Source organism: Haliotis asinina, chromosome 11, assembly GCF_037392515.1.
Source record: "Haliotis asinina isolate JCU_RB_2024 chromosome 11, JCU_Hal_asi_v2, whole genome shotgun sequence".
NCBI classification, from domain to species: Eukaryota; Metazoa; Mollusca; class Gastropoda; order Lepetellida; family Haliotidae; genus Haliotis; species Haliotis asinina.
The window spans coordinates 23,209,291-23,235,481 of record NC_090290.1 but is presented as its reverse complement, the minus strand read 5'-3'; the positions used below and the strand labels follow the sequence as shown (position 1 = coordinate 23,235,481).

Genomic DNA, 26,191 nt, shown 5'->3' with positions numbered 1-26,191 from the left:
TACTTAGAAATGCAGTAAACTACTTAGAATGCAGTAAACTACTTAGACATACAGTAATCTACTTAGAAATGCAGTAAACTACTTAGAATGTAGTAAACTACTTAGAAATGCAGTAAACCACTTAGAATGCAGTAAACTACTTAGACATACAGTAATCTACTTAGAAATGCATGAAACTACTTAGAATGTAGTAAACTACTTAGAATGTAGTAAACTACTTAGAATGCAGTAAACTACTTAGAATGTAGTAAACTACTTAGACATACAGTAATCTACTTAGAAATGCAATAAACTACTTAGAATGCAGTAAACTACTTAGAAAGCAGTAGATTCTCCGGGAATCTCCAGGATTTTCGTGCCGACAACATTCCGACTCATTCTTTCGCGAGAGTAAAGGCGGTATTAGTGAACGTTGCGTAAAACTTTGGTTTGCGCTGCACCAGATCTACCTACACCTATAAAATTACAATGAAATGTAGAAAATTAAATTTCTTAAACAATTGTGTAAATTTTACAGTAAATGCTTAGACGGTTTGAAAAAATAGTGTTGTCCGATATTTTGTTTTGCCAAATGAAACATTACATTACTCCGCTTTTTCTTGTGCACCGTTAAAGCATTCTGCTACGCCTCTTTTTATTTGGGATTTTACAGAATGCATGATTAAGCAAATTACGGCCTGATACACGAACGAACTGGGTTTGTATTTAAGAAACACAACTCGCTCCACCTCCATTTATAGTCTAACAAAGAACACTTTTGTTCTGAAATATGATAGTTAAAGGACGAGGACGCATGCGTTGTCATCGTATAGTGGCAATCATGGGATTGTCGGGTCCAAAATTTAAGCCTGTTTCCAAAGAACAAATATATAGTCATAATCAAATTAGAATGGCAAATCAATTCTGCTATTAGCAGAGATTAAGTATGGATGTGAAAGGGGTTTATTCGCTTCTATGTAAATATTTCTATAATTCTTGTATAAATACAGTTATCGTTTTATATTCTAGCGCTGGTTTTTTTTCGACTATGAATTGACTATATTATTGACTATATTAACAGTGAGAGTGAAACACCCCACTCAATCAGCCAGCTCGTTCAGTGGGTCGCCAGGTGTTTACCCGAGCTAAACCACGTGGACAACTGGTACACAACACAAGGAATGAGTACATGTGATATCGTGTTTTCAGCTGGTACGTAAGATCTGGAAATGCTTTGCAAAACAAAACGTTTTCAAATACCTAGTCAGGACACGAATGCTAATGACATTTGACCCCTACCGGAATTTCCGTGTTTAAGTCCTGGGCTTATATACATCAAATCATTCATCTGTTCATGAAATGTTTTAATCACATTTAGGTCCAGGGCTTAAATTCGGAAATGTACAATATGTTGATTATTTTTTTTATTCTTTTCAATTTAATCAGGGAACTGGTCTTGAAAACTGAAAATTATGAAAATGTTTACTCGAGTGAGTAAATAAATGTGAACGTGAATGATAAAGTTGACAGGTCTAATTAATGCAAAACAAACTATTGTGAGAGGACTGACTGACATCTAAGACAATGACAAGTTTTTGTACAGAGAGTGCTTAGAGCGTCGATCGGCATTTCGAATGGGGGCGTCACTCCAAACACGCAAGAATTAAATCCAGATGTAAGCCTGTGGGAAATGCCATATTTTAGCCCACGGCGCAGGCCTAAACACGGAAATTCAATAATTTGGGAGTAAATCGAATATCTGTATGAATCGTTTCATGCTACAGGGGCCCCTGATTAAAGTGACGTAAGGTAAGTCAGGAAATAAAGTAACGCTCCTGTTGTACATTCTAACGGACATTAATTAGTGGAATCATACACCCGATTGAGAACAAAGCAGCCTTCCAGTAAAAGTGAGTGTGAATGTGAGCGAGGGCGTTTCGTGTCACTGCGGTAGATCGCTCTTCAATGTGCCTCGCCTGGTGGTTCTCGAGGGCCATCGAACTCTGTATGACTCCTCTGTGCTCAAGCTTGTCCACTTCCTCCGTTTCAGTAGGGCTACATGTGTCACATGGCGGAAAACTAGAGACATGCTCATGTCAATATTACGTTTATGCGAAATGATAAAACCAGTTTTTCATTATCGTACAGTTATTTTTATCCTGCACACATCAGAAGTATTGTGGGCTCAAACGTTTTGACAGCCACTCGTACACTACATTGCCTCATGCTTGAAGAAAATCATGTAATTTTCGTTTTGTTTCTCACAGGTGTTTATTTCATTTTATTAAAAAAATCAACACACTAAAATATGTCTAATAATGTTCATTGAACATTTCCTTAACAGTACTCATGCCAGCCATTAAAGTGTACTCTGAATGGGGCCTTGACATTGTTCCTAGCGTATAACTGAATAGGCATGTATGTCCCAGTTCATGGTTAATTAGAGACTTTTATTTTGTGAATTAAAGAAATCTGGTATTCTCTTCAGCGGAGTGAAACCATCAGGTCTAGTATGAGGTGAAATTGAAGGTGACTACAGAGCCGTCTTTCGGCACGTACACGCTGACACCTGCAATGTGGAAATACGGTGATTATTGGTATGTGTCAATGCTACTGAGAGGAAGAGGGAGAGGGGGGTGAGGGTGAGGGGTCAGGAAAGAGACAGCGGGAGTGAGAGAATGTGTGTGTGTGTGAGAAGAGAATTAAATAGAGAGGGAGTGACATGTATTGAGAGGCAGAAAAGAGAGTAATAGTGGAGGAGAGAAAGCATGACAGATTGAGATAGAATAGAGTGAGAGTGATAAGGACATATTCAAACCGCGAGAGTGACAGAGTGACGAAGGGAGAGAGGGATAGGGGAGAGAAAGTAAGAGTTGGGACGGGTGTGCGAGACAGAGAAGAGAGAGGGAAGGTGAGTGATAATGGGACAGAGTGAGCGAGAGTGAAAGAGACTGAGAGAGAAATAAAAAGAGAGAGTGATAGTGGGAGAGAGAGTAAGAGTTTGAAAGAGTGTGTATGTGTGTTTGTGTGTGTCAGCGTGTGTGTGTGTGTGTGTGTGAGAGAGAGAGAGAGAGAGAGATCGTGAGAAATATTGAGAGATAAACACATATATAGGAAGATACTTGATGTAGCCGCTCCATTGTCCAAGATCTCCCAGTATGTCCTGTCTGTGACGCTCCCTGCCACCTTGTTCATGCTCAACACGTCATATCCGGTTGCGTTTGGGGTCGCATAGAACTCAGCTGTAAAACTGAACATCACAAACAATGTTATGTATTTATTGTAACATAGTAATAATCATTTCAATTAGTTATGATATAAAAGCCATTTCGGAAAAATATGCCACTGAGTTACATCACAGAACAAAAGCTATTCAACAAACAAAAGTGTTCGCTGTTATATTGATATGCACATATTGGTGTTCGTTATACCTTTCAACGCTGGAGGAATCAATACGTTCCAGATATTAATGATACGTATTATTAAGAAAAGGAGTTGCTATTCTAAAACAAAAAAAACGAAGCATCAATACTATCTTTAATGATCTTTGTTCGTTTATTGAGTATTGCGCAAATTGGTCGTTGTACGTCAGATAACCGAAGATGGTTGTTAGACGATTGGCTAATGCTGACATCAGTCCTTCTCGTCATTTACGATGGAACGTCCGCCTCTATTCTCAACGACGTCCATGCAGCCTCGCAAATGGTAGCATATAGTCTGGTTCATAATTATTGAGAATTGTTCTTCTTACTTTGAGCTATCCTAACACCTCAACCGATTCACTGATACTTAAAACTAAGTAATGGTATAAGGGAGGTAACTCATCTTGGCCTACTGAGTATAGTACATTTAGAGTTACCTCCCCTGAATCTGTAGCAGACGTCATTTTCCTCAGCACTGTCAACAATGTCTGCTGAAGATAAAAGAAGGTTGATTTTTGAGTTGTGTAATCAAGGAATTGATAATGTAAATACATTGGCAGAGAGAACAGGAACTCCTCTTTCTACTGTGTATAGGATTAGGAAGAATTTTAAAGAGGGAAAGGATTTTGGGCACCAGAAAGGAGCAAGGAGACCCAGAAAATTGGACTTCTCAGATCGCGTCCGGCTGGGAATTTTAGCGTCTAAAAAGCAAAGGGCAAGCATCTCCAACATCAGGTATGAAATGATAGAAAGGGGATCAACAGTTGTATCAAAATCTACAGTTAGAAGAAATTTGATTGATCTTGGATGGGAGAAAAAGACTGGAATTCCTTCTCCTCTCATGAAACAAGAACATAAAGACAGGCGTGTTGAGTGGTGTTTGGCACATGAAAACTTTGACTGGGAAAATGTGATTTTTACTGATGAAAGCTCAATATGGGTATATCCCAATAATGTGAAAATATGGACAAAGTCTGCGTCAGCACCGTTGTATCGACGACCTAAATACAGCCCAAAGTTTCATGTATGGGGAGGGATATCCTTATTAGGAACGACCCTGCTGTGTGTGTTTGAGGGAAATCTGACAAGTCAACGCTACACTAACATATTAGATAATTTTCTCCTTCCAAGTGCACATGTGTTTTATGGAAATGACTGGATTTTGCAGCAAGATAATGATCCTAAACACACCGCAAAACATGCCAAGCAGTGGTTTCAGGAGAAAAATGTGACTGCATTACCATTTCCTGCATATAGTCCTGACTTAAATCCCATTGAGAACATTTGGGGGATGATGAAGGAATGTGTGAATCAAAAGGGGTTGACAAAAATTAAAGACATGAAGAGAGAAGTGGTCCGATACTGGGACAGCATAACTCACGAGACACTAACCTCTCTGATAGGAAGTATGCCTACCCGTCTTAGACTGTGCCGTGAAGCTCAAGGAGACTTGATAAAATATTAAATTGTTACCTACACAACATGAAAAGGTCAGTTCACTTTCACAATACATTCAATTTTACCTGATTTGTTCTCGTTTAATAATATGAAATGCTTTAGCTATTCTCAATAATTTTGAACCATACTGTATATGCCTTCCATACTGACACTGACACGTCCGTGAATAACTTCCAAATGTACTCTGACTGTCGCTATGATTTCACAACCCACCATTATTGCGTCAACACTCAGTTTTGTCTAGCGTTAACGGCATGAGAACACGTTTCATCTGCGCCTCACTCTGTTGCGTCTGTCAATCAAGTCCAAGGTTACCCTGGTTCATCACAAAACCTAATGCTGCCTAGCGACGATTAGTTCAGTGCTGCAGCTCATGACGTCAGGGGCATATTACAGTTACATGACGGTGCGTCAATCGTGGGATTGCACGTGGACCTTGCACATGTAGGTGTAATCTGTGAAGCCGATTATAACTTGTCTGCCCATCCACTCTATTACCTGTACCTCTGTGAAGATCATCCCCAGTTTGAAGAGCGCTATGACCACGGACCAGTCGTTCTGATGAAGGGGTCTTATGCGCCATTTTCGGCCCTTGGTCGAATAGATCGGCGTTTGTCATTAATGTTTGTCTAGCGTTTTCTTGATTGTCATTTGCTAATTTACAGACTGTGAGGAAGGTGGTGTGAGGCAGGCGATTCTGCTGCCTCTCAGAGAAAATAAAACTGTTAGAAATAAAAGGTTTTTCTGAGAGAAGAATGTGCTACACGGGGCAGAAGACGGTGTTCTGTCAGAGAAAAAGGAGTTATCTGAGAGGGAAAAGTGGTGTACAACAGAAGAAGGTACTGTCTGGGAGAAACAGGTGTTTTACGGTAGGAGAAGGTGTTGTCTGGGAGAAGCAGGTGTTTTACGGCAGGAGACGGTGTTGTCTGGGAAAAGCAGGTGTTTTACAGCAGGAGAAGGTGTTGTCTGAGAGAAGCAGGTGTCATATGGTAGGAGACGGTTTTGTCTGAGAGAAGCAGGTGGTTTACGGCAGGAGAAGGTGTTGTCTGAGAGAAGCAGGTGTTGTACTGAAGGAGAAAATGTTTTCTGAGATAAGCATGTGTCATACTGCAGCAGAAGGCGTTGTTTGAGAGAAGAAGGTATTTTCTGTATGAAGAAGGTGTTGTCCGAAAGAAAATGGTGTCATACGACAGGAGAATGAGCTGTCTGAGAGAGGAAGGTACTGAAGTGTTAAGGGAAGATTTATCAGACTGAGGACAAAGGAATATTCTTTTTCAGGGAAGTAGTATGTAGGACTGTAGCTGTAATAGTACTGGAAATGTGGGTCTATGGCGACGGCTGCTTGGAGAAAGTAGATTAGTTCTCTCTGAGGCATCTCAAGTTTCACAGAAGACTGGAACACCGGCGGTTTTAGGCTGTTCTGCACTTCCATAGTAACAGTGATATTAGGGCCGCACATGCAGCATTGGTTGTTAGCATCCCTGAAAGATACCGTTCCATTATTGGAATCCTTTATCGCCTTTATGTTCAGTGTAAAAATGTCTAAGACATCTGGTTTTATACACAATGTCTACTGCCATGGACTACTGTAAACCAGGAAATTTTTATCAGTAATTCATCTACTATAAATCTACCTTGAAGTAACTTTTACGCTTTTTTATTAGCATTCAGTGCGAATATACAAAAATAAATTGTACAAAATGCAACTCATTAGGCTGACCTCTTGAGACAAGTGCAATGAATAATATGAAGACAACAAGCATAATATATCCTTTAGGCATAGTCATATGAGTACTACGTAATGCATATGTTATTAAAAATACCTGCAGAGGTATGCGACTCCGGATCAAATTCGTTAGGATTCAGATTCTAGATCCGTTTGCAACAAAACGGTTCGGTTTTGTAGAACACAAATGAAAGCTAATTAATCTCATTCCCTTCATTGTATAGAACAGTCAAAGCACCGGTTCGGTCACAGAATAACTCTCCCTCCAAGTACACTTTCCATCAATCAAATGACCAGTTCCTTCTATTTGGACAAAGCTGAAGAAGGGTTACTTACGGCTTGTACGTCAGAGCCAGCGCCACAAAAGCCAGAAGACATGCACACGATAGTGTACTCATTGTTCTTTTTCGTAACCTGGGAGGGGGAAATAATACTAGAATAAATGACGAAAATGGACATAATGGTCAAACGCCCCAATTAAACCGGAATCAAAATGATCTGGTATTCTTTGGGTGGCAAGGCTTCTGATTCCTCGTCAGAAATGCACTGCGCTCATCATATCATACATTACTAGAATATAAGCCTCGTTGCAAACCTAAAAGGATAAAAGTTATGATATTGTAACATGTAAAATTCTGCAAAACATTAGGTAATAAAATAAATACGCCCACCTGTGATGCTAGAAGGTGTTTCAGATATCCAGTTAGAATCTGCTTGTAATGCTGTAATGTGACTTGTGTCGTGGCCATGTCACGTGTACGGTGATACTTCTGTATATCAAACACCCTGTTTACACAGCAATATCAAATATCACGCTTACGTGTGCACTGTCACCTGTGTAGGGTGAACCTTTGCCTGTCGCTACTATTAAATCCTCACGAATAAGAAGTCGAGGGCAAAGGTCGTATTACATTGCTAAATATACTCGAATATATACTACTCAAAAGAAGTTACCGGCAACCTGTTTCAACTTGGGTCAACTAGAGAACTGGAAAGCCCCAAATTACCTTTGAGTAGTATAATTAAGGTGATAAGAACCTAGTGCCTTTAGGGTTTCGTAGATGCCCTTTCACGGCCTATGTAGTTTACGACGATTGTTGGTGTCCCTGTCTTCAGGGATCTCCCAGGAGCAGGAAAAGTGTTATCCAGTAATTTCTAGAACTCCCCTCCCTCCAAACATTAGTTTTGGACTAGGCACTGACTGTATCAGGTCACTAATACAGACAATGTTTAACCTACTGTTGAAACAGTGTCCACATGTTCGTAGACCAACTGCATGAGAACTAACCACATTGCCTAAGCTCTGATGTTCAACATGGTCAAGATATGTAGTAGGGGTGATAAGGCTGGGTGTATCAAATTACCTGATTTTGATGCTATGGAGAGGAGGAGAGGAGAATCTGTATGTAACACATGTCGGAAAGAAGATACGTCGAAATATTCAAGCACGCTGTCTGTGCAGTATCAACCAGAGACGGTTAAACACCCTTGTCTCGACGTTAAAGCTTGGTCCCTGTGTATTAATTATTTAGCCATCCGTTTTGCGACTGTGTCGAACCTCGGTTAACTTCAATATTTTCAAAGGTCCCTTCAGCCTCGACAACCGTGTTTGACTGTATATTTATTATGCCTCTTCAGAAAGCCCCTTTGGTCGTAAGAGGTATCAGGTGGTCACGCTCGCTGACGTGGTTTACACACGCCACTGTATCCCTTTTGCGTAGATCGATGCTCATGCTGTTAATCACTGGATTGTCGGGTCCAGACTCGATTATTTACAGGCCGCCGCCACATAGCTGGACTATTGCTGAGTGCTGCGTTAATCAACAAAACAGATCATCTGTACCAATGTAAGATGTAACGTGATGAAATTGTATCCATAACTTGATGTTGATCGTATCGTTCACAATTTGACACTGAAAATTCTCACAATATCGTATTCTCACAATATTGTAAATTTTAATAATAGTCTATTCTCACAATATCGATCAGTATTATGGCATGACGTGTCCACTGTTTTGTTCTTAATATGGAGGTGTGCGTATTCGTTATATTGTTTTTAAGTTGGTCAACTAGTATGACTTGGAATGTCCAGTGTTTTGTACACAATATCATAAGGGGGACATTGGTTGATCTAGACCCGAGGGGCTCAGTGATCACAAACAAACATCGAGGATACACAAGCCATGGGTCCCGGGGGACCAGGAAGCAACATATTTATCTTACCGAAAACGTTATTGTTGATTTTGAACTGTTTGAAGCACTGTGTGAATCAAACCATTCGAACCTTGCATCTTACAGGTATTGTGTTAGTAAAGTCGCCGCGATGTAATTCCCCTCCCTAGTATTCAAGGGACTACATTTGAACGTTTTGTCAAAATTCCTTCAAGATAATGAGAGGTAATCATTTTCGAAGCCATCGCTAGATTTTGGAGTTATCTCCCTTCTATCGATTTGCAAAACATCGGTAATGTCCGTACATCACACGTGACACAATGTTATTCGAGATAAAGAAGTACTACCACGGAGTAATAATGGCTTCTGTATTCCCAGCAGGGTACATAGAAAATAATAGAGGAGCGCCCAGTCAATCAGAAAACGACATTTATATGTAAGGCAAGATACGGAGCTTAGTGTATTCGGTATATTGTTCAGAACATAATCCACTTGTATGATACCTCATGTCCAGTGTTTTGTTTTCAGTATGAACATTTTTATATTCGTTTTACCGTTCATAATATCAAGGACTTGTATAACAGGAGATGGTTTTCAATATGGGACTTTGTGTATTCAGTATATTGTTTCATAATATTGTCCAGTCTGACTCGTCACTGTTATGTTTTCAATGTGTCTTCTGCATTCAGTATATTGTTCATAGTGTTGTCTACTAGCATGTCACGGCATGTCCAGAGTTTTGTTCTCAATATGGAATTTTGTATATTTACTTTATTGTCCATAATATTGTCCACTAGTATGACATGGCATATATTGTCCATAATATTGTCCACTAGTATGACATGGCATATATTGTCCATAATATTGTCCACTAGTATGACATGGCATATATTGTTCATAATATTGTCCACTAGTATGACATGACATATATTGTCCATAATATTGTCCACTAGTATGACATGACATATATTGTCCATAATATTGTCCACTAGTATGACATGACATATATTGTTCATAATATTGTCCACTAGTATGACATGGCATGTTTGAATTATGGAGTTTTGTGTATGTATTGTTTCCTTCATGCATTTTGTCATGTCTGACATTATAAACCTAACGTATTGTTCACAATGTCGCCCATTAATGTAACATCGATTTCTCGGCAATCTGATATGACGACGTTTTATCTAAAGATTATAGCGAACACTGATTGACCTGTATCGATCAATTGGGGTTAAACTCATTGCACAGTTCAATGAAAATAGTTTCAAATCTTGTATGTAGCTATATATAGCGTTTATTCCATGCTACTGTACACACGACACAATAACATGTATTATTCACATGTATTTGGATGTCCACGGTGCTTGTCTACGGCGTGGTGGAACCGCTTTAGTACGTGGTATAATTGAAGCAAATTACAGCCCCATTCTTTGGTACGTACTGACTGACACCTGCAATGCAGAAACCCCAGCGTCATTTTGCATGTGGATGAATTTGTAGCATGAACACACTTACAATCACACATTCATACACACTCACTAACAAACATACACATACACACGTAAACACATACTCACACACATGTAAACACATACAAACATATATATTCCTACATTCGCGGACACACTGGTACACACATGCTTACAGACACCAGTACACACATACTGACACACACATACTCGTAAGTACACGCATGCATATATATATATGCACACAAGCACACATACTCACACATACTGACACAAAATACTCACAGAAAGACACACACGTTCACACTTACCAAGGGGTGTCGGTATACCGTTGTCCAGGATCTGCCAGTAAGTCTTGTCGGTGGTGCTGCCAGGTATTTTGTTCATACTCAGGATGAAATATCCCGTCACCCTCGGTGTCGCATAATACTCAGCTGTAAAACTGCACGATCAAAGGAACACACGTGTTTTCGTTTGGTTACAACAATGAATTTAGTTTTCAGTGCGTTCTGACACACAAACAGTAAAACAGTGATCACTGAAATGATATCTTATATCACAGATATATAGTATGTGAGTAACTTGGAAAGGGTTTTACAAATGCATGAAACTTCCAAAAATGTACCCGATCAGGGAGGAAACATTTAACCCCTCTGAAGATATCCAGTCCTATCATCTTTGTCAACTTTGGTCAACAGAAGAGGAAAAGTCGTGCTTGTTGACCACATGATAAAATATAGGACGAAAACGTGTAGCCAGACAGTCAAAATCTGGTCGAATGAAACGCTTCTCACATTAGACATTATTTGAGGGATAAAGAGTATTATTATCCATCAGAAGAAGTGGCATACTGACAGGACAGTTAAGTGAGTTGGTTGGTTTGTCTCACTCAGCAATATTTCAGCTACATGGCCCCAGTTTGTATATAATCGAATCTGGACCAGTCAATCCATAGATCAACATCATGAGCATCAACCTTCGCAAATGCGATACGATGACACGAGTCAAACAAATCAGCGAGCCTTGACTACCCCATCCAGTTAGTTGCTTAAAAACCTGGGCTACATAAGATGAATTCTAACCCGGGTCTTCGTTGGTGGTTAAGTGAGTAACTGAGACTTTGTTACTGAAGTTTGTACTAACTGATGAGAAAAGCTGATCCTGATAGAGTAAAATGCTCTTACTGAAAGGGGTGTATATACAACAAAGTCTGACAGATGGGTTGTCTGATGGAAAAGGTAGTGTCTTGAGGAATAGGTGTTGTATGACAGAAACTGTGACGAATAAAGGTGTTAAGAAGTTGCTGAAAGTGAAGATGAGTCATGATAGATGGATGAAAGTTTAATAGGTGTTCGGACAGCAGGGCCTATTTACACCTAGCCCATCATACAAAGAGTTGTGCCACAGGCAAGTATCTTACTGGAAGTGCTGGTCTTTGGCTACAGCCGCTTGGAGGAAGTATATGAGTTCTCTCTGGGGCATCTCAAGCTCGGTAGAAGCCTCGAACATCGGCCGCTGGAGAGTGTTCTGCACCACCATGGTAACGGTGATATTTGGACCGCACATACAACAAGGACAGTCAATACACCTTAAAGATAACGAATATATCATATACTAAACAGTTTTATACTGGGATATGAAGTACTAAACCCACTAATATGACGTATAACCGCTGTACTGCCCGTGTCTAAACTAACATTGACCCACTTTGAAATATTTTGTTTTAATACATTTTCCTCGTGAAGTAATTCAGCATTTTCAGAATTAATAACAGAACTTTCCTGCTTGGCTATTGTTTGTATAATAGCAACATTTTGAAACAACTCAAATACCTTTGTGTGTATTTTGTAATGGATGAAAATGATCGTATTCAATAAAGTCCTAAATATATGTATGCCTGTCTGATTGGTCCCAATGGTACAAGGTTAGGATGCTAGGGCAACAGATCCACGCAACAATTTTTCGATCATTGCAGCAATGAGACATTCAAAGAGTAGGCAAACTGCTTTCTTTCTACTGTAACAGCTTTAGGTAGCTATTCAAGTAAACAATTCTACTGCTCGGTCTTAGAGGAAAGTCATCCCTACTGTGCTACCATTCACAGTAGCATATATTCAACCCATTTACTTACGGCGGACAAGCCACAGTTAGTGCCACACATGTGAGGAGACATACACACGATAGAATTCTCATTGTGCTTGACTGGAACCTGAGAGGAAAATAACAAAACAGAATAGATACAGAGAGACTATTATGGTAGAATGGTCTAATGTGCACAAAGCATTACTTGAATTTTACTTGGTCCAGTGTATTTCCGTGTCTAAGGGACTTGCCGACTCTGAACTCTGTGTTTAACTAAATAGGGGGTAATACAATACTTTCCACACGTGCAGTCTGAAACTTGAACCAAATACACAGACAGGCAGCACATTTATGCTAAGCACTCTCTTTGTTGTGATTTTTCTGATCCTCTGTAAGGTTCGTCTTTTGAGAATTTACTTTCTTTCGATGCAGACATAGATGATCTTTAGGATGGACAGATGTATATTTTGGGTGAATGTTGGATTCACCACAATCAGTCAGAGGAAACCAGAGTCTGTTCATTCAGCTGGCAAGGTGATGACTTTGCTCTTTTTGGGTTCCAAAGGGGTTCTACAGGTAAATTACCTCCCGGACTGTCAGAGCATTATTGGAAACTATGTCAAATTACCAAGGTTAAACTCAAGTCAAGTCAATTCAAAATATGTTTATTTCTATGTGAGGCCACCGGCCCATATACAATGTGGTTACAAAGAAAGTTTACATTAATGAGGACAGCAATTGTTTTCTTAACATAATAGCATGATGAATATACAGTGATAAACTTTTAAAAATGGAGCCATCGCATGAGGAAACAAGTTTGTAAAATGCTCCATTATTACTTCTCTTTGTAATACAAGTACAGAGATAATCAGGACAGATTTTGTCATAGACTGGACATTCAACAAGAAAAAGTAATTTGTCTTCAATGATTTTTTTTACAAAATGGACATAACCTATATTTTTTGTCAATGGATAGTCTTGTTCCTTCGTTTACTTTTAAATCTAATAGCCCCAGTCTAAACTAGTAGCTGTCTCACAAGGGATAAATATCTTTCTGGTTCTAAAAGGGACATAAACTGTCTGTAACAATCAAAACGAGCGCTTTCTTCTAACCTCGAGGGCCATTCTGGGTGAAAAATACATGTACAGAGCGATCTCTAAACTGGTTCAAGAAAACACTGACATTAGCTACAGACTGTTTTAACCAGACAATACCAAAACCTTTGGAACAAAGAAGATTCCTTACATGGGACGCCCAAGTTTCTTTGCCTTTATTATCTAAATGTAGAAGCATATTGCAGGACATTTTCGGGAGACGGTGATCGTGCTTTTGTACTATATCTAGCCAGTATTTTAAGCATCTAATTTGAGCATTAATGAAAACTGGAAATCTCCCACATTCTCCATATACCATGTCGTTAGGGGTAGACTGTGTGACGCATAATTTTTTTTGCAAGTCAGTAAGTGTATCTTTTCTAGCGTTTGGAAAGGTTAAAAGCTCCATAGTTAAGAATTGTACAAAAGAATATGCTGAATTTGTACATCGAATAATTTGAAGAACACGTTGTGGGTAAGGAAGCCAAAGTTATTATAAACAGACATGAGGTATAACAGTGCTTCCTTAGCTCTAAATCTGCAGCATAATGTGTCCAATAGTAAAGAAAGGTTTTACACCAAGGTATTTGTAATGATTTACGACATTAACGGGTTTAGAATTGAAACACCACTTTTCCTTCGAAGAGAGGGGACCACCTTTTCTAATTACAACAATATTAGTTTTTTCATGATTTACTGATAGCGACCATTCTGAAGAATATCTTTCTAGTATGTTTAGCTGGTTTTGTAACCCAATAATTGAGGTAGATACTAGCATTACATCGTCTGCAGAAAGTAACATAAATACTTCGATAATGTCAGGAAATAACTGGACACCATGCTTACCTTGCAGTGAAATAGCATTATATAACTCGTTAATGAAGAAAGAGAACAGGATAGGGCTCGTAATACATCCTTGCCTTAAACCGATTGGACAGTCAAAAAATCAGATAAAGCGTCTTGACTGCATACACATGATTTGATATTTGAGTACAATGACGTAAGCATGGTGTACATTTTGCCTCCCAGACCAGCATTTCTGAGACAAAACCATAGTTTGAAACGATCAACTGAGTCGAACGCCTTCTTAAAATCAACAAATACAACATACAATTTAGATATGCGTCTAGATAAACATTTCTGAATGATTGCATATATGGTGAAAATATGGTCTGGTGTAGAATAGGTGAAACGTAGGAGACTCAAACAGGCAATGAACGAGCAGACATTTCCGAATAGAGGAACACCTGGACTGATTCCTTTACAATCTTTTTATTGTTTTAGGTCATAGCAATTAACGACTGAATTTTCATCAAAGTGAACGCGGGCTGAAACTATGGAGCTGGCACGGTGAGCATGTGATGATGGCATTTGTCAACAAACTCACATTTGGTGTCTACAACAAATTACAGTTAATAAAGTGTATATCCTCCATTTGCCCGGATGACAGTCTCTGTTCTCCGACCCATACCCCTAACAAAGCCTCATGGATAATGTATGCCATTCTTCATGCAATGCTGCCTCCAGCTGCTGAAGGCTCAGGATAGGATGATCTCGCTTTTGCTTACGTCGTCCAATAATGTCCCAAATGTGCTCGATCGGGTTGAGATCAGGACTCATAGCCAGCATTCTTGTGAATAAAGTTATTCACTGCGATAGATCGAGGAGGTCTAGCATTATGATCCATGAAAACAGGTCTGAAGGCAAGCGGGTTGTTATCGAAATGAGGAAGGACCTGGAGCACCTCCTGGATGTACCGTGCACCTGTGAGAATCGTCAGAAGGTCCAACTTACGATCGTGGGGAAAGCATCCCCAAAACATTTCTGAGCCTCCACTGAAAGGAACAGTGGGAAGGTTGTTCTTGGCACTATAGGCCGTATTTTTACGCCTCCAAACACGTACTCGCCCATCTTTGGCATGAAGTATGAACCGACTGTCATCCGACCAATGGATCCTCCTCCACGACCTTAGATTCCAGTACCGTCTCGCTTGACTCCTTATCAATCGCCGTCTTTTATGGTTATTTGTCAACTGGGGACACCTGTTAACCCACCGTGAAGCAAGTCCTGCAGCTTTAAGTCGTTTCTTGATAGTCTTAGTGTTCAGTCGGCGATTTGGTAACCACTGATGTTTCAGGACTGTGTTTGATGCAAATGGAAAACGTCGCACCAGCCGTATAAGCGCTCTGTCTTCACGACGAGACGTCGCAGGAGGTCGTCCAGAGCGTGGACGGTCCTTGACTTCATTGGTTTGTGCATGCTTTCGAATTAATCTGCTTATTAGTGTGTAATGGTAGCCAGTCTGCCTTGAGATTGCTTTGGAGGGCAATCCCGCTGAACGATAGACAAATGATTTGCCATCGTTGTGCTTCTGATATCCCCCAACGAGCCATTTTTGAGGGAAATGATAAACCATCTCAGAACAAGCCATTAAATAGTGAAATTTGCAAGTGCAACTGCAAGCTGAAAAAATCATGGGTCATCAGCTTCACGTGCATGGTGTATTCAGTAGCAATGCTCGGTGTCCATGAACATTCAGGTCATATACTGCCCAAAGACTGTTGATCAGTGATATTTCATTTGCTTAGTACTAACACGACATTTTACCAATTTTCTTCTGGGGTTGCTTAACTTTTTTCCCTATGTATGTTTACTAAGAAAAGGCAGAATTTCAGAATTTGAACATTTCAACATTTCCACAAGAACCAGATCAGGACCAGGTGATTTACCACATTTAAGACTATTAATGCCATTCACTGTATGTAATATGAGGGTGAGTCATCTGTACAGATATCTTCATTCTGGATAATCTGAATGATACTGCCATTCTTAAAGACTGACTTAAAATGGACAAGCCATTCTGGTTTTGATATCTGATTACAGGGGCTTGTTTTTGTCTGAGTGTGCGGACTCGTTTCCAGAAAACGGATGGGTTATGTAAAGAGCCGTGTAACTTTCTTTCTTAGGTTGTTTTTGCACTGGTTTATTCTGAAAGTTACAAAAAGCTGTATATGTATTTCGTTCCCTACAATATAAACCTCGATTGTTATCAGAACGATTACATCTTATCTTCTAAGTGCTTTTCTAACACGTTTTTAGCTGCTCTACACTCTTTGTTAAGTTTAACTTTAGGTTTCCTGTCAGGGTTAGTCGTCTTCCTCATACACTGCGCGGCTTCTAAAGCAGTTTTGACAAAGTCGCTTATTGCTAGTTCTTTATCAATATCTAACGCATCGGTGATTACAACAGAGCAACAGAGATAGCTTAGGTCGCAAGATGGATAAAAGTGTATCCTTGAGTGAATCATTCCACACAATTTTCTCTTCTAGATCAGAGGGATTTCTACTCGAGAGTGTACATGCGAAATTACAGGTCAGTTCTAATGGGGAGTGATCAGACTCAGATCGGTCGCCAATGTTTAGTTTCTCAATAAACTGAAAGCAAGATGGAGTGCATATTAAGTAATCATTGACGCTGCAACCCTACTGGCCTATATATGTACATTCCTCTTCCATGTCACAGGCAGCTCTTCCATTTACAATATAAAGCTGTAGAGCATAGCAAAAGTCAAGAAGTATACGCAAAATTTATTGATCGCTCTGTCATGTGACTTTCGGTTTGACACAGAGACGCCATCATGGCAGAGAGTGTCTCTGCATGTGTTCAGCACTCCGTGCATCAAGTTCAACTAGAACTTTATTCTCTTCTCCTGTTCTCGCGTTCATGTCACCACAAAGAACTATATGCGAGTCCTTGAGATCACTCAGATTTTCTACTACGAAAGTTTCAATTTGATTTATGTGACAATTAGTGTTATATGTAGCGTAATATGACGACCCGTCTAGGTGGATATGTGTGCACAACAAGGCTATACCCCTATTTAGTGAAAAAGCTTCTTTCTTTAGTTTTATGCAAAGTAGGTTGTCAACGTTCGTGTTGATTATTTTGATATATCATGAAAGTGACCCAATACAAATGCCACGAGACAGCTCCGACAGCTTTACAACTGGACTGTAATAAAAATCGTAGTTCTCAAACCACCGTGGAGTTACTAGTGTACTAACAAAGGTCTCAAGAAAACTAACTATCTTTAGGTTACTCAAATAGGTTTTAAAATCATTATTACCAAGTTTACTAGACAGGCCATTAATGTTCCAGCATAGTGCAGAAAAGACAGAAAAATATCTGTGTGCTGTGTAGGAGATCCCTGTGAAATGTGGTCCCGGCTTTGGCCATTGTCCTATTGGCTGGTTCCAGCTTCTAGCCCACTGAAACCACTTTCTGCCTGGCGAAAGAAATTTCCACTCATACGGGATGTAGCGGGTTGAATGCAACGTTTGGTAACAAGGCTACCATTTTTAAAGAAACCGAATAAGTCAGTGTTTTTCAGACTCATGATTTGCTGACGTTGACGTTTGGTTAAGTTATTAGCAATTCCATAACCACTGACTCTAGTACGTATCTAGCTTTCAACGCGCGGACCTTATCGTCGGACAGAGCCAATTTTGTTATCACTGGCCGCGGTTTGTTTATACCATCTCGTTTCTTGCCAAGACGATGCGCACGCACGACGTCACTTGGCTGCCAGGATTTGAAGGTTACGTGTTCGGTTAAGACTGATAAAACTGCGCTTTTGCAGGCTTTGACATTTCACCCTCCTGCTCAGGTATGCCATACAAGTTCATGTTTTCGTGCCGACTGAAAGTTCCTTATCCATACGAGCAAGACGTTCAGCCGTTGAGTCCACCGTTTCAGTTGTAGCGTCAAAGTCACCGTACGTAACCTCAAATTTACCCTTAACGTCATTTACGTCTTTCTGCTCTTCAGTTATAGTTGACTCCAGTATGTCGCTTGTAGAGTAGATTAGGGTAATTTGACCGTTTACATCAACGATCTGGGTGGGACGTGAGGTCATCTTTCACATTGCGGAGTTCACTGAGGATATAACTCTGGAGATCTTCCAGAGACAGGGGACCATGATTCATTTCAACGTCATTGGAACACATACTTATTTGGGAAATGACTTTTGATATGGCCCCTGACGATAGCTCACTCACAGCACACTCGGCCCGACCCCTAGCCAGTGCTCATGAATCATGTTGTAAGACAGTCTCTGAGTCGTAGCGAGACATGGTGACGTCACATGAAAACACACTACGCATGTTTATCTTATTCAAATTTCGTCGATAGGATAAGTCATATAACAAATCTGAAGTCCACAAAACGCATGGGGATTGGTGATCATCGTATGTGGTAGCAGTACCAAAACTTGAATGTCTAAGAGGATCAAGACACTTTGATGAGAGATTGTTTACTGTTGTGACGTCACACACTTGTTTACGGGTGCCAAACTCGTTGAAAAAATCACTACTTGATGATTGTGTGAGCAGAATTTCTCCACATTTGGATGCCGAGACACAGATGTAATGTCAAAAATATGATAAAAACAGATGTTCAAAGTGGCATATCCGTCCCAGGTGTGAATCAAGTGTAATGAGTGTTGACGTGGCTCCACCTGTCGTGTAGAATTGTTTAGCTCCCAAGGGTTGTTTTTAAACAACAGGTAGATTCTGCACGTGTGATGGTTGTTTACAGCGCGTACAATGTCGTTTGGTTCACCACAATAGAAATGGGCGAATGCGTTCAGGACTCACTTGGCCATTCTGGTATTCGTCCATATTAACTACTATGTATTGTGTTGGAGTCACCATTTCATGTTTTTGAGCTGTTTAATTTGTCTCATTCAAAACAACCCAAACAGATATAATTTGCAACGTTAAACCCCATTTCGTATCACATTTACATGCCAAGGATATTACAGACGTAAACAAATTGGAAAAAGAGATAACTGCACTTTACGTGTAACATTACTGTAATATGAGGGTTGAAACAGATTGGAGATTGGGCATTCGAATCCCGAATCTAATTCTTTTTCATATTCGGGATTGTTATTTCTGACTGGGGAGTAATCCAAGCTTGCTGACTATTTTACTTCAGACAAACATTTGTCCTCAATACAAGTTACTGAGTAATCGACAGTTCACGAGTAATCGACAGTTCACGAGTAATCGACAGTTAACGAGTAATAGACAGTTAACGAGTAATCGACAGGTAACGAGTAATCGACAGTGAACGAGTAATAGACAGGTAACGAGTAATCGACAGTTAACGAGTAATCGACAGTTAACGAGTAATCAACGATTAACGATTTACACATATCATCATGCACATACACCCTACCTGTCTTTCAGATATCTAAGAATGCAGTACGATGCTTGAAGGATCCTGTTACACCAATGCACGTAACTGCTACTTATATTGAGGCTGTCACATGATCTATGACCTTCCGTTGTCTGCATCCTGTTTACACATCCTGTGTATCCATCAAAGGGTGTGTATATGACACATCATGTTTGTCTCAGGAATCTGGCGAGGATGAACTGCTAACTACTATTTACATTTTTGATTGATTGAGTTTGTACCCAGACTTAGAATACAAGAGAGTTGAAGCAGAACGACTTAAACTGTATAATAATACCCCACCATTTGTCACGTTGACATCTACACTATCTAACATATTGCAAAATTACAGTGTTCAAAATGCATGATCGATGATCTAACCAGTTACTGGCAAATAAGGATAAGTTGAGCACAGACTTGACAACTGACCCGTATTAGCATGTACGAGTGCCGCTCACCGGCGTTTTCCATTGTAAGCGAAGGGGCCTCATGTTGCCCGATAGCAAACAGTGAATGTTACCGACTTGCTACACCAACCACGTGAGAGTGTTATAAGAAACGCGTATGCAGCTTCGCGCAGAATCAGTTTCATCGCCATACACTGCAGGTGCACTACTCAACATCTGCTCTGACTTTCACAAACCAAACAGGTTTACCCATTGTCGTGCACCGCCTACTTCTCGTAAACATGTTCTCTTCGCCGATCCAACCTGTTCTTGTTTACCAGGAGGTCGTTCTGCATCAGAACAGGCCTGACACCGGTCTTTTTGCCTCAAAACCCACCAAAAAAGGCTTGGGGAGCACGTCTCGCTTGAAGGAAGCTCTAAGACAGGAGAAAATTACTACAATACTTTGATTAAAACCAGTAAAAACTGAGATACTCTTTCAAATACAAATGCTAGAATATACTATATCTGTGTATTTGTGTATCTTCATTCTCCGAGAATACAATTTCAGCTCCTCGGGACAAGATTTCGGAGAAAGTAATAGACTGGTACTCTGCCTATGCTACGCTCAGCAAGCTGGCTACACAAAGTAGTGCAGCGATAGCGCAGCGCGGAATAGGGCAGGGGAACCAGTCTAAGAAAGTAACTGCCAGTTCACGAACAGGATATAGAGCCCTGAGGCGACCCTTGAAAATGAAACTGCGTTGATTTGTGACAGATGTCGTAAAGTTTGTAATAATTATAAATAATGCGTCTTGGTGAGGGGGGAGAAGGTGAGGTTGTGTGTAGTAAGATTGAGGGGGGTGGGGGGTGGGGGGTGTTATTAGAGGGATGGCCTGTGATAGTTTAGTTTCTTTGGCGTGGCAAAGACCTTTTATTGTGGTTTCGATTCCCAAATGCGTACTGATCATTGTAAAGCGTTGCTGTAACTGGTGCACATGTACCAAATATACAAAATGGCAAGTGGCATCTGCGGACGTTGGGGGAAGTTTTCCAACCACAGTAATTTCCAACGGACGTATGAAGAAGTGGGTTAGGCAATCATCTTACTGGTAATCTTCACTTAAACCGAAGGACACCTGGAGGAAATATTTGTGATCTATCCCTCCCCCACTTCTTTCTCTCTCCCTATCCCTTCACCCTCTCTCTCCCGCTATCTATCTCTCTTTTCCTCCCCATGTCATATTCTCTTCGACCCGTGAAGGTCCCGGGGTAGAATAGGCCTTCAGCAACCCATGCTTGCCAAAAAAGGCGACTCAGCTTGTCGTAAGAGGCGACTAACGGGATCGGGTGGTCAGGCTCGCTGACTTGGTTGACGCATGTCATCGGTTCCCAATTGCGCAGATCGATGCTCATGTTGTTGATCACTGGATTGTCTGGTCCAGACTCGATTATTTACAGACCGCCATATAGCTGTAATATTGCTGAGTGCGGCGTAAAACTACACTCACCCACTCACTCATATTCTCTTTGTCCCTCCCTCTCCCCATCTCAATCACCCCTTTGTTTTTTTTTCTTTGTTGCATTTGTGGGTTTTTTATTTCTTTACCTAAATGGTCTTGGTCCAATATTGTAAAACTGACCCCTGAAATTAACGTTAACAACGCATCAAGCAGTCCTCACTTCTCTGGAAGAAACTCTTCATTAACCTTACAATCTGATTCTGACACTATAATCTTATATTGAGTGAGTAAGCTTTAAGCAATATGCCCACAATACCATGATGGGACAGTCTCAGATAAATAAATCCCGACGCAGGATCCAGGATCCATCACCAATGCATCAGCTTAACCAGCAAGCCTCTTATATTGACTACAAGGCTACCCAAACACCGTCTGAGTGAGTGAGTGAGTTTATCGTCGCATCGGCAATATCGCAGCCATATCGTGACGAGAACAATACAAAATACATGATAGAGCTATATATCAATAATATTTGAAACAATCTAAAAACTGTTGACGAAAAACAGTAAAACCGTCTGAATATTGTCAATCAATAAAAACGTTCAAAGAATATAAAACGCATAGCCTATATCCATGTATGATATGATATGATATTGAACAAGGCTAAATGTAGACATTTAAATTAGTTTCATAAAAAAATAATAATTGAACAAAACGCAAAATATACATCATAATACCAGAGATACTCTACAACAGGGATAGGTCACGCTCTTGCTTTCTTTACCATTTGTACTAATTGTCTAGCCTCATGTAAGAATGTCGAGTTTTGATTGGTCCACGTGACTCTGATAAAATACCATGTACATCCATCACGATCCGCGAGCGGGAGTATAAAAGTCGTGTAATCCCGCTACGAAAGTCATATCACCCCGCTACGCCTCGGTGACGACGCGAAGTGAGAAAAGCGTGCATCGACAAGCCTTTAGTAACGTGCGGTGCATTGAGGTCAAACGATCAGCTGGTGTCAACATGGCAGCAATGAAACGATGTTTTGTTTTGATTTAGTGAAAACATTCAGCTAGATAAATGCGTTATCACATCGTGTCGAGGGAAATACGGGGTTTTATCAGTCCCTCGTAAGGTTGTATTCCCCGAGCGGAGTAAGGTTGTATTACAACCTTACGAGGGACTGATAAAACCCCATATTTCCCTCGACACGATGTGATAACCTATAGTGTACCTCGTCATGCTCCAACGCACACAGTGACTTGGCTCGTTCCAGCGCAGTTTCACCAGTGTTTAGCCGAACCAGGGATAATCTACAACAGTACCTATATAGGCTCCCTGATAGTGGAAAGTCTTCGGAGCACAGCGCTCGTTTTCACACCGAATATCTGTCGCTTCGTTTTATCGAGACAGTTGGTATTGGTGACAAAAGACATTTGTAATTGCATTCTCAGATGTATATGGAATTCAATGATGTAATTTGTCGCAGCTGAATATGACAAATACGTGATGTAATTGGCGTCTCAAAACCGGCCCTCGCGAAATGTGATTTTAGTGTAAACACTAACCTCAGAAGCTATCGTAAAATATAGATGTATAGATGGGCAACACTGTATCTTATGTACAATCACCAGAAACCAACTGTAGACGGTGTACCCAAGTGGGCAATAAACCCACGGCACATATATTATTAGGAAACACTTGCCAATCTACACCTGTAGTCCCAATGATCATTAGATAACACTTGCCAATCTACACCTGTAGTCCCAATGATCATTAGATAACGCTTGCCAATCTACACCTGTAGTCCCAATGATCATTAGATAACACTTGCCAATCTACACGGTGTACCCAAGTGGGCAATAAACCCACGGCACATATATTATTAGGAAACACTTGCCAATCTACACCTGTAGTCCCAATGATCATTAGATAACACTTGCCAATCTACACCTGTAGTCCCAATGATCATTAGATAACGCTTGCCAATCTACACCTGTAGTCCCAATGATCATTAGATAACACTTGCCAATCTACACCTGTAGTCCCAATGATCATTAGATAACACTTGCCAATCTACACCTGTAGTCCCAATGATCATTAGATAACACTTGCCAATCTACACCTGTAGTCCCAATGATCATTAGATAACACTTGCCAATCTACACCTGTAGTCCCAATGATCATTAGATAACACTTGCCAATCTACACCTGTAGTCCCAATGATCATTAGAGAACACTTGCCAATCTACACCTGTAGTCACAGACACTATTAGAGAATACTTCCCAACTACACATGGTACCGTTGTCACAGACACCAAGAAACCATCACAAAGTACTTGCTGACATATACATACGTTTAGGAGAGTGTTTTTCGAAATTGGATAGCTTGGGCTCAATCCTTTTCTTGAATGAATATAATATGTTTTTGAAACAAAACATACACCTGTAGTCACAGACGTTTGTGAGAAGACACCTCTGCCGAAAATGCTGCTGATGAGGATACCTTTTGTGCCAACTCATCACCTCCACAGACCATCTTTATCATCACCCTTCACCATATTTGAATGTAGAGAGGGTTTGCTGCTTGCCTGGAGGTGGACCTGGAAGGTCTTGAAAGATGTCGCGCTGAAACTATATCGTTGCCAGAGACCATGATTCATTCCATTCTTACAATATTTACATTTACATATTCTCCCAGCAGTGAAGCTGTGGGAATTCCAGGATAGATTTAATCCTCCGCCTGGCGGTCGGGTAGCCTAGTGGTTCGCTCTTCCACTCGTCACACCGAACAGCCGAGTTCGATTCCGCACATAAGTTAAATGTGTAAAGCCCATTTGTGGAATCACCCGCAATGATATTTCTGGGATACTCACCCACTTACTAAGAAATCCTGTGCACTCTGTTCGTGTCGTACGGGACCTAGTGCTGGTTGATTTCCTGTCAGTGTTGCTCATAATTTCAGTCACTCGTTTGTCTGGTCCAGGGACAATTATAATCAATATTTGTAGGGGCGGGGACAAACAATGACGAAACAATATTGGTCATAACAGACACACAACTCAACAAAATGGATCTAATTATTCATTTCCAAAGCAAAAGCAGAATACCGACATGATATATAGAATATATAGCATTGAAACATGAACATCAAGCACTACAGAAATCTAAGGGATATACATGCTCTCTGTGAATGGACATTTAGAAACTTGACAGTGAGTTGGTCAACGGTATTTTATACAGTGTGTCAGTCATATCTGGAAATGTCATCTTCAGATGGGATGAAATCCCAAATTAATATAGGCATGGGACATTTATTATTTTGCTATAAGCCATGAACAATTCTAAATATACAACCACACCGAATTCGAACCCATGATCGTATATAGTTCTTGCACATTTTGGGATGCAGTTCTGCAGATGGTATTGCAGTGCTCCGATGATTTCCCTATTCGTGTGGGTGAAATTAAAATCCGTCATCAAAGATTACAATTTCATACATATGACTTGAACAAACACAGTAAAGATTCACAGTGTCTCTGTAAAATAGATATTAAAATATTTTACATAATCAGTTTCCTAAATGGGAGCACGAATACGGAGACGATATTGAAGACTGGAAGAGTGTCAATTCTATTCTAACGCGACGAACATGCAATGGTTACAGAGTCAGATGTTCAACCATATATCTTTTAAATAAAAAAGGATATTTAAACTCTACTACTTTCACTGTCTGGAACAAAGGATGGTAGACGTTAATTTTGTCTCCCTCGAGTCTAGGAATTTGGATTTCGCGCAAACCACAAATACCAAAACCAAACGAAATGCTGTCGATAAACCCAATCATTTACACTTATCGTTCATTTTGTAACAATGAATCAATGTCAACGGTAGAAATGATGAATGTCCAATTTATTCAGGTTAAGGAAGCATGAGTTATAAACTAGATTACTTTAAAAAGCTTAGGTCAAACTCCTTTGCTCTATTTCTTGGAAAATATGGTTATGCAACACTTCCAAATAAACATATGTCACTAATGTAAGCAATATTTTCTACTACTGATTTGCCGGTTGTGCAGAATATGGCTAATAATGTAAGGCCTATTGTCCACTTCTGGATTCTAATCTGTAGAGAATGTAGCTAAAGATGTAAGGAATGTTGCCTATATTGCATTGTTACCTGTACAGAAAATACCTAATAATATTAATGTAAGGCCTATTGTAAAACACTGGATTGTAATCTGCAGAGAACATACCTAATAATGTTGCGAATATTGTCCACAACTGGATTCTAATCTGTAGGGAATATAGTTAACAATGTAAGGAATATTGTCCACTACTGCATTCTAATCTGTTGAGAATATAGCTAATAATGTTGGGAATATTGTCCACTACTGGATTGTAATCTGTAGAGAATATAGCTAATAATGTAAGGAATACTGTCTACTACTGGATTCTAATCTGTAGAGAATATAGCTAATAATGTAAGGAATATTGTCCACTACTGGATTCTAATCTGTAGAGAATATAGCTGATAGTGTAAGACATATTGTACTCTACTGGATTGTAATCTGTAGAGAATATAGCTAATGGTATAGGGAATATTGTCCACTATTGGATTGTAATCTGTAGAGAATATAGCTGATAGTGTAAGACATATTGTAGACTCCTGGATTGTAATCTGTAGAGAA

At 40.0% G+C, this 26,191-nt stretch overlaps 2 protein-coding genes across 2 annotated transcripts; both read right to left on the bottom strand.

The window, feature by feature from the left end:
- Positions 1-2,486: 2,486 nt before the first annotated feature.
- On the bottom strand, positions 2,487-6,983 carry LOC137256611 (cobalamin binding intrinsic factor-like). Its single transcript, XM_067794492.1, has 4 exons — positions 6,922-6,983; positions 6,173-6,340; positions 3,102-3,229; positions 2,487-2,548 (listed from the first exon to the last, which is right to left on the bottom strand). The coding sequence occupies exons 1-4, from the start codon at positions 6,981-6,983 to the stop codon at positions 2,487-2,489; spliced, it is 420 nt and encodes a 139-aa protein (XP_067650593.1).
- A 3,053-nt stretch (positions 6,984-10,036) lies between these two features.
- Positions 10,037-19,740, bottom strand: LOC137256172 (cobalamin binding intrinsic factor-like). The gene is made up of 5 exons (XM_067793877.1): positions 19,647-19,740; positions 12,361-12,438; positions 11,650-11,817; positions 10,541-10,671; positions 10,037-10,211 (listed from the first exon to the last, which is right to left on the bottom strand). The coding sequence occupies exons 2-5, from the start codon at positions 12,420-12,422 to the stop codon at positions 10,150-10,152; spliced, it is 423 nt and encodes a 140-aa protein (XP_067649978.1). The 5' UTR covers positions 12,423-12,438; positions 19,647-19,740; the 3' UTR covers positions 10,037-10,149.
- Between the last annotated feature and the right edge of the window lie 6,451 nt (positions 19,741-26,191).

Coding starts and splice junctions, on each gene's coding strand:
- LOC137256172 (XM_067793877.1), bottom strand. CDS start 12,422: ATGAGAATTCTATCGTGTGTATGTCTCCTCACATGTGTGGCACTAACT. Junction 11,818..12,360: donor CTAACTGTGGCTTGTCCGCC/GTAAGTAAATGG, acceptor GTTATCTTTAAG/GTGTATTGACTGTCCTTGTT. Junction 10,672..11,649: donor GCCAAAGACCAGCACTTCCA/GTAAGATACTTG, acceptor TTGATCGTGCAG/TTTTACAGCTGAGTATTATG.
- LOC137256611 (XM_067794492.1), bottom strand. CDS start 6,983: ATGAGTACACTATCGTGTGCATGTCTTCTGGCTTTTGTGGCGCTGGCT. Junction 3,230..6,172: donor GCCATAGACCCACATTTCCA/GTACTATTACAG, acceptor TGTGATGTTCAG/TTTTACAGCTGAGTTCTATG. Junction 2,549..3,101: donor CAATGGAGCGGCTACATCAA/GTATCTTCCTAT, acceptor TCCACATTGCAG/GTGTCAGCGTGTACGTGCCG.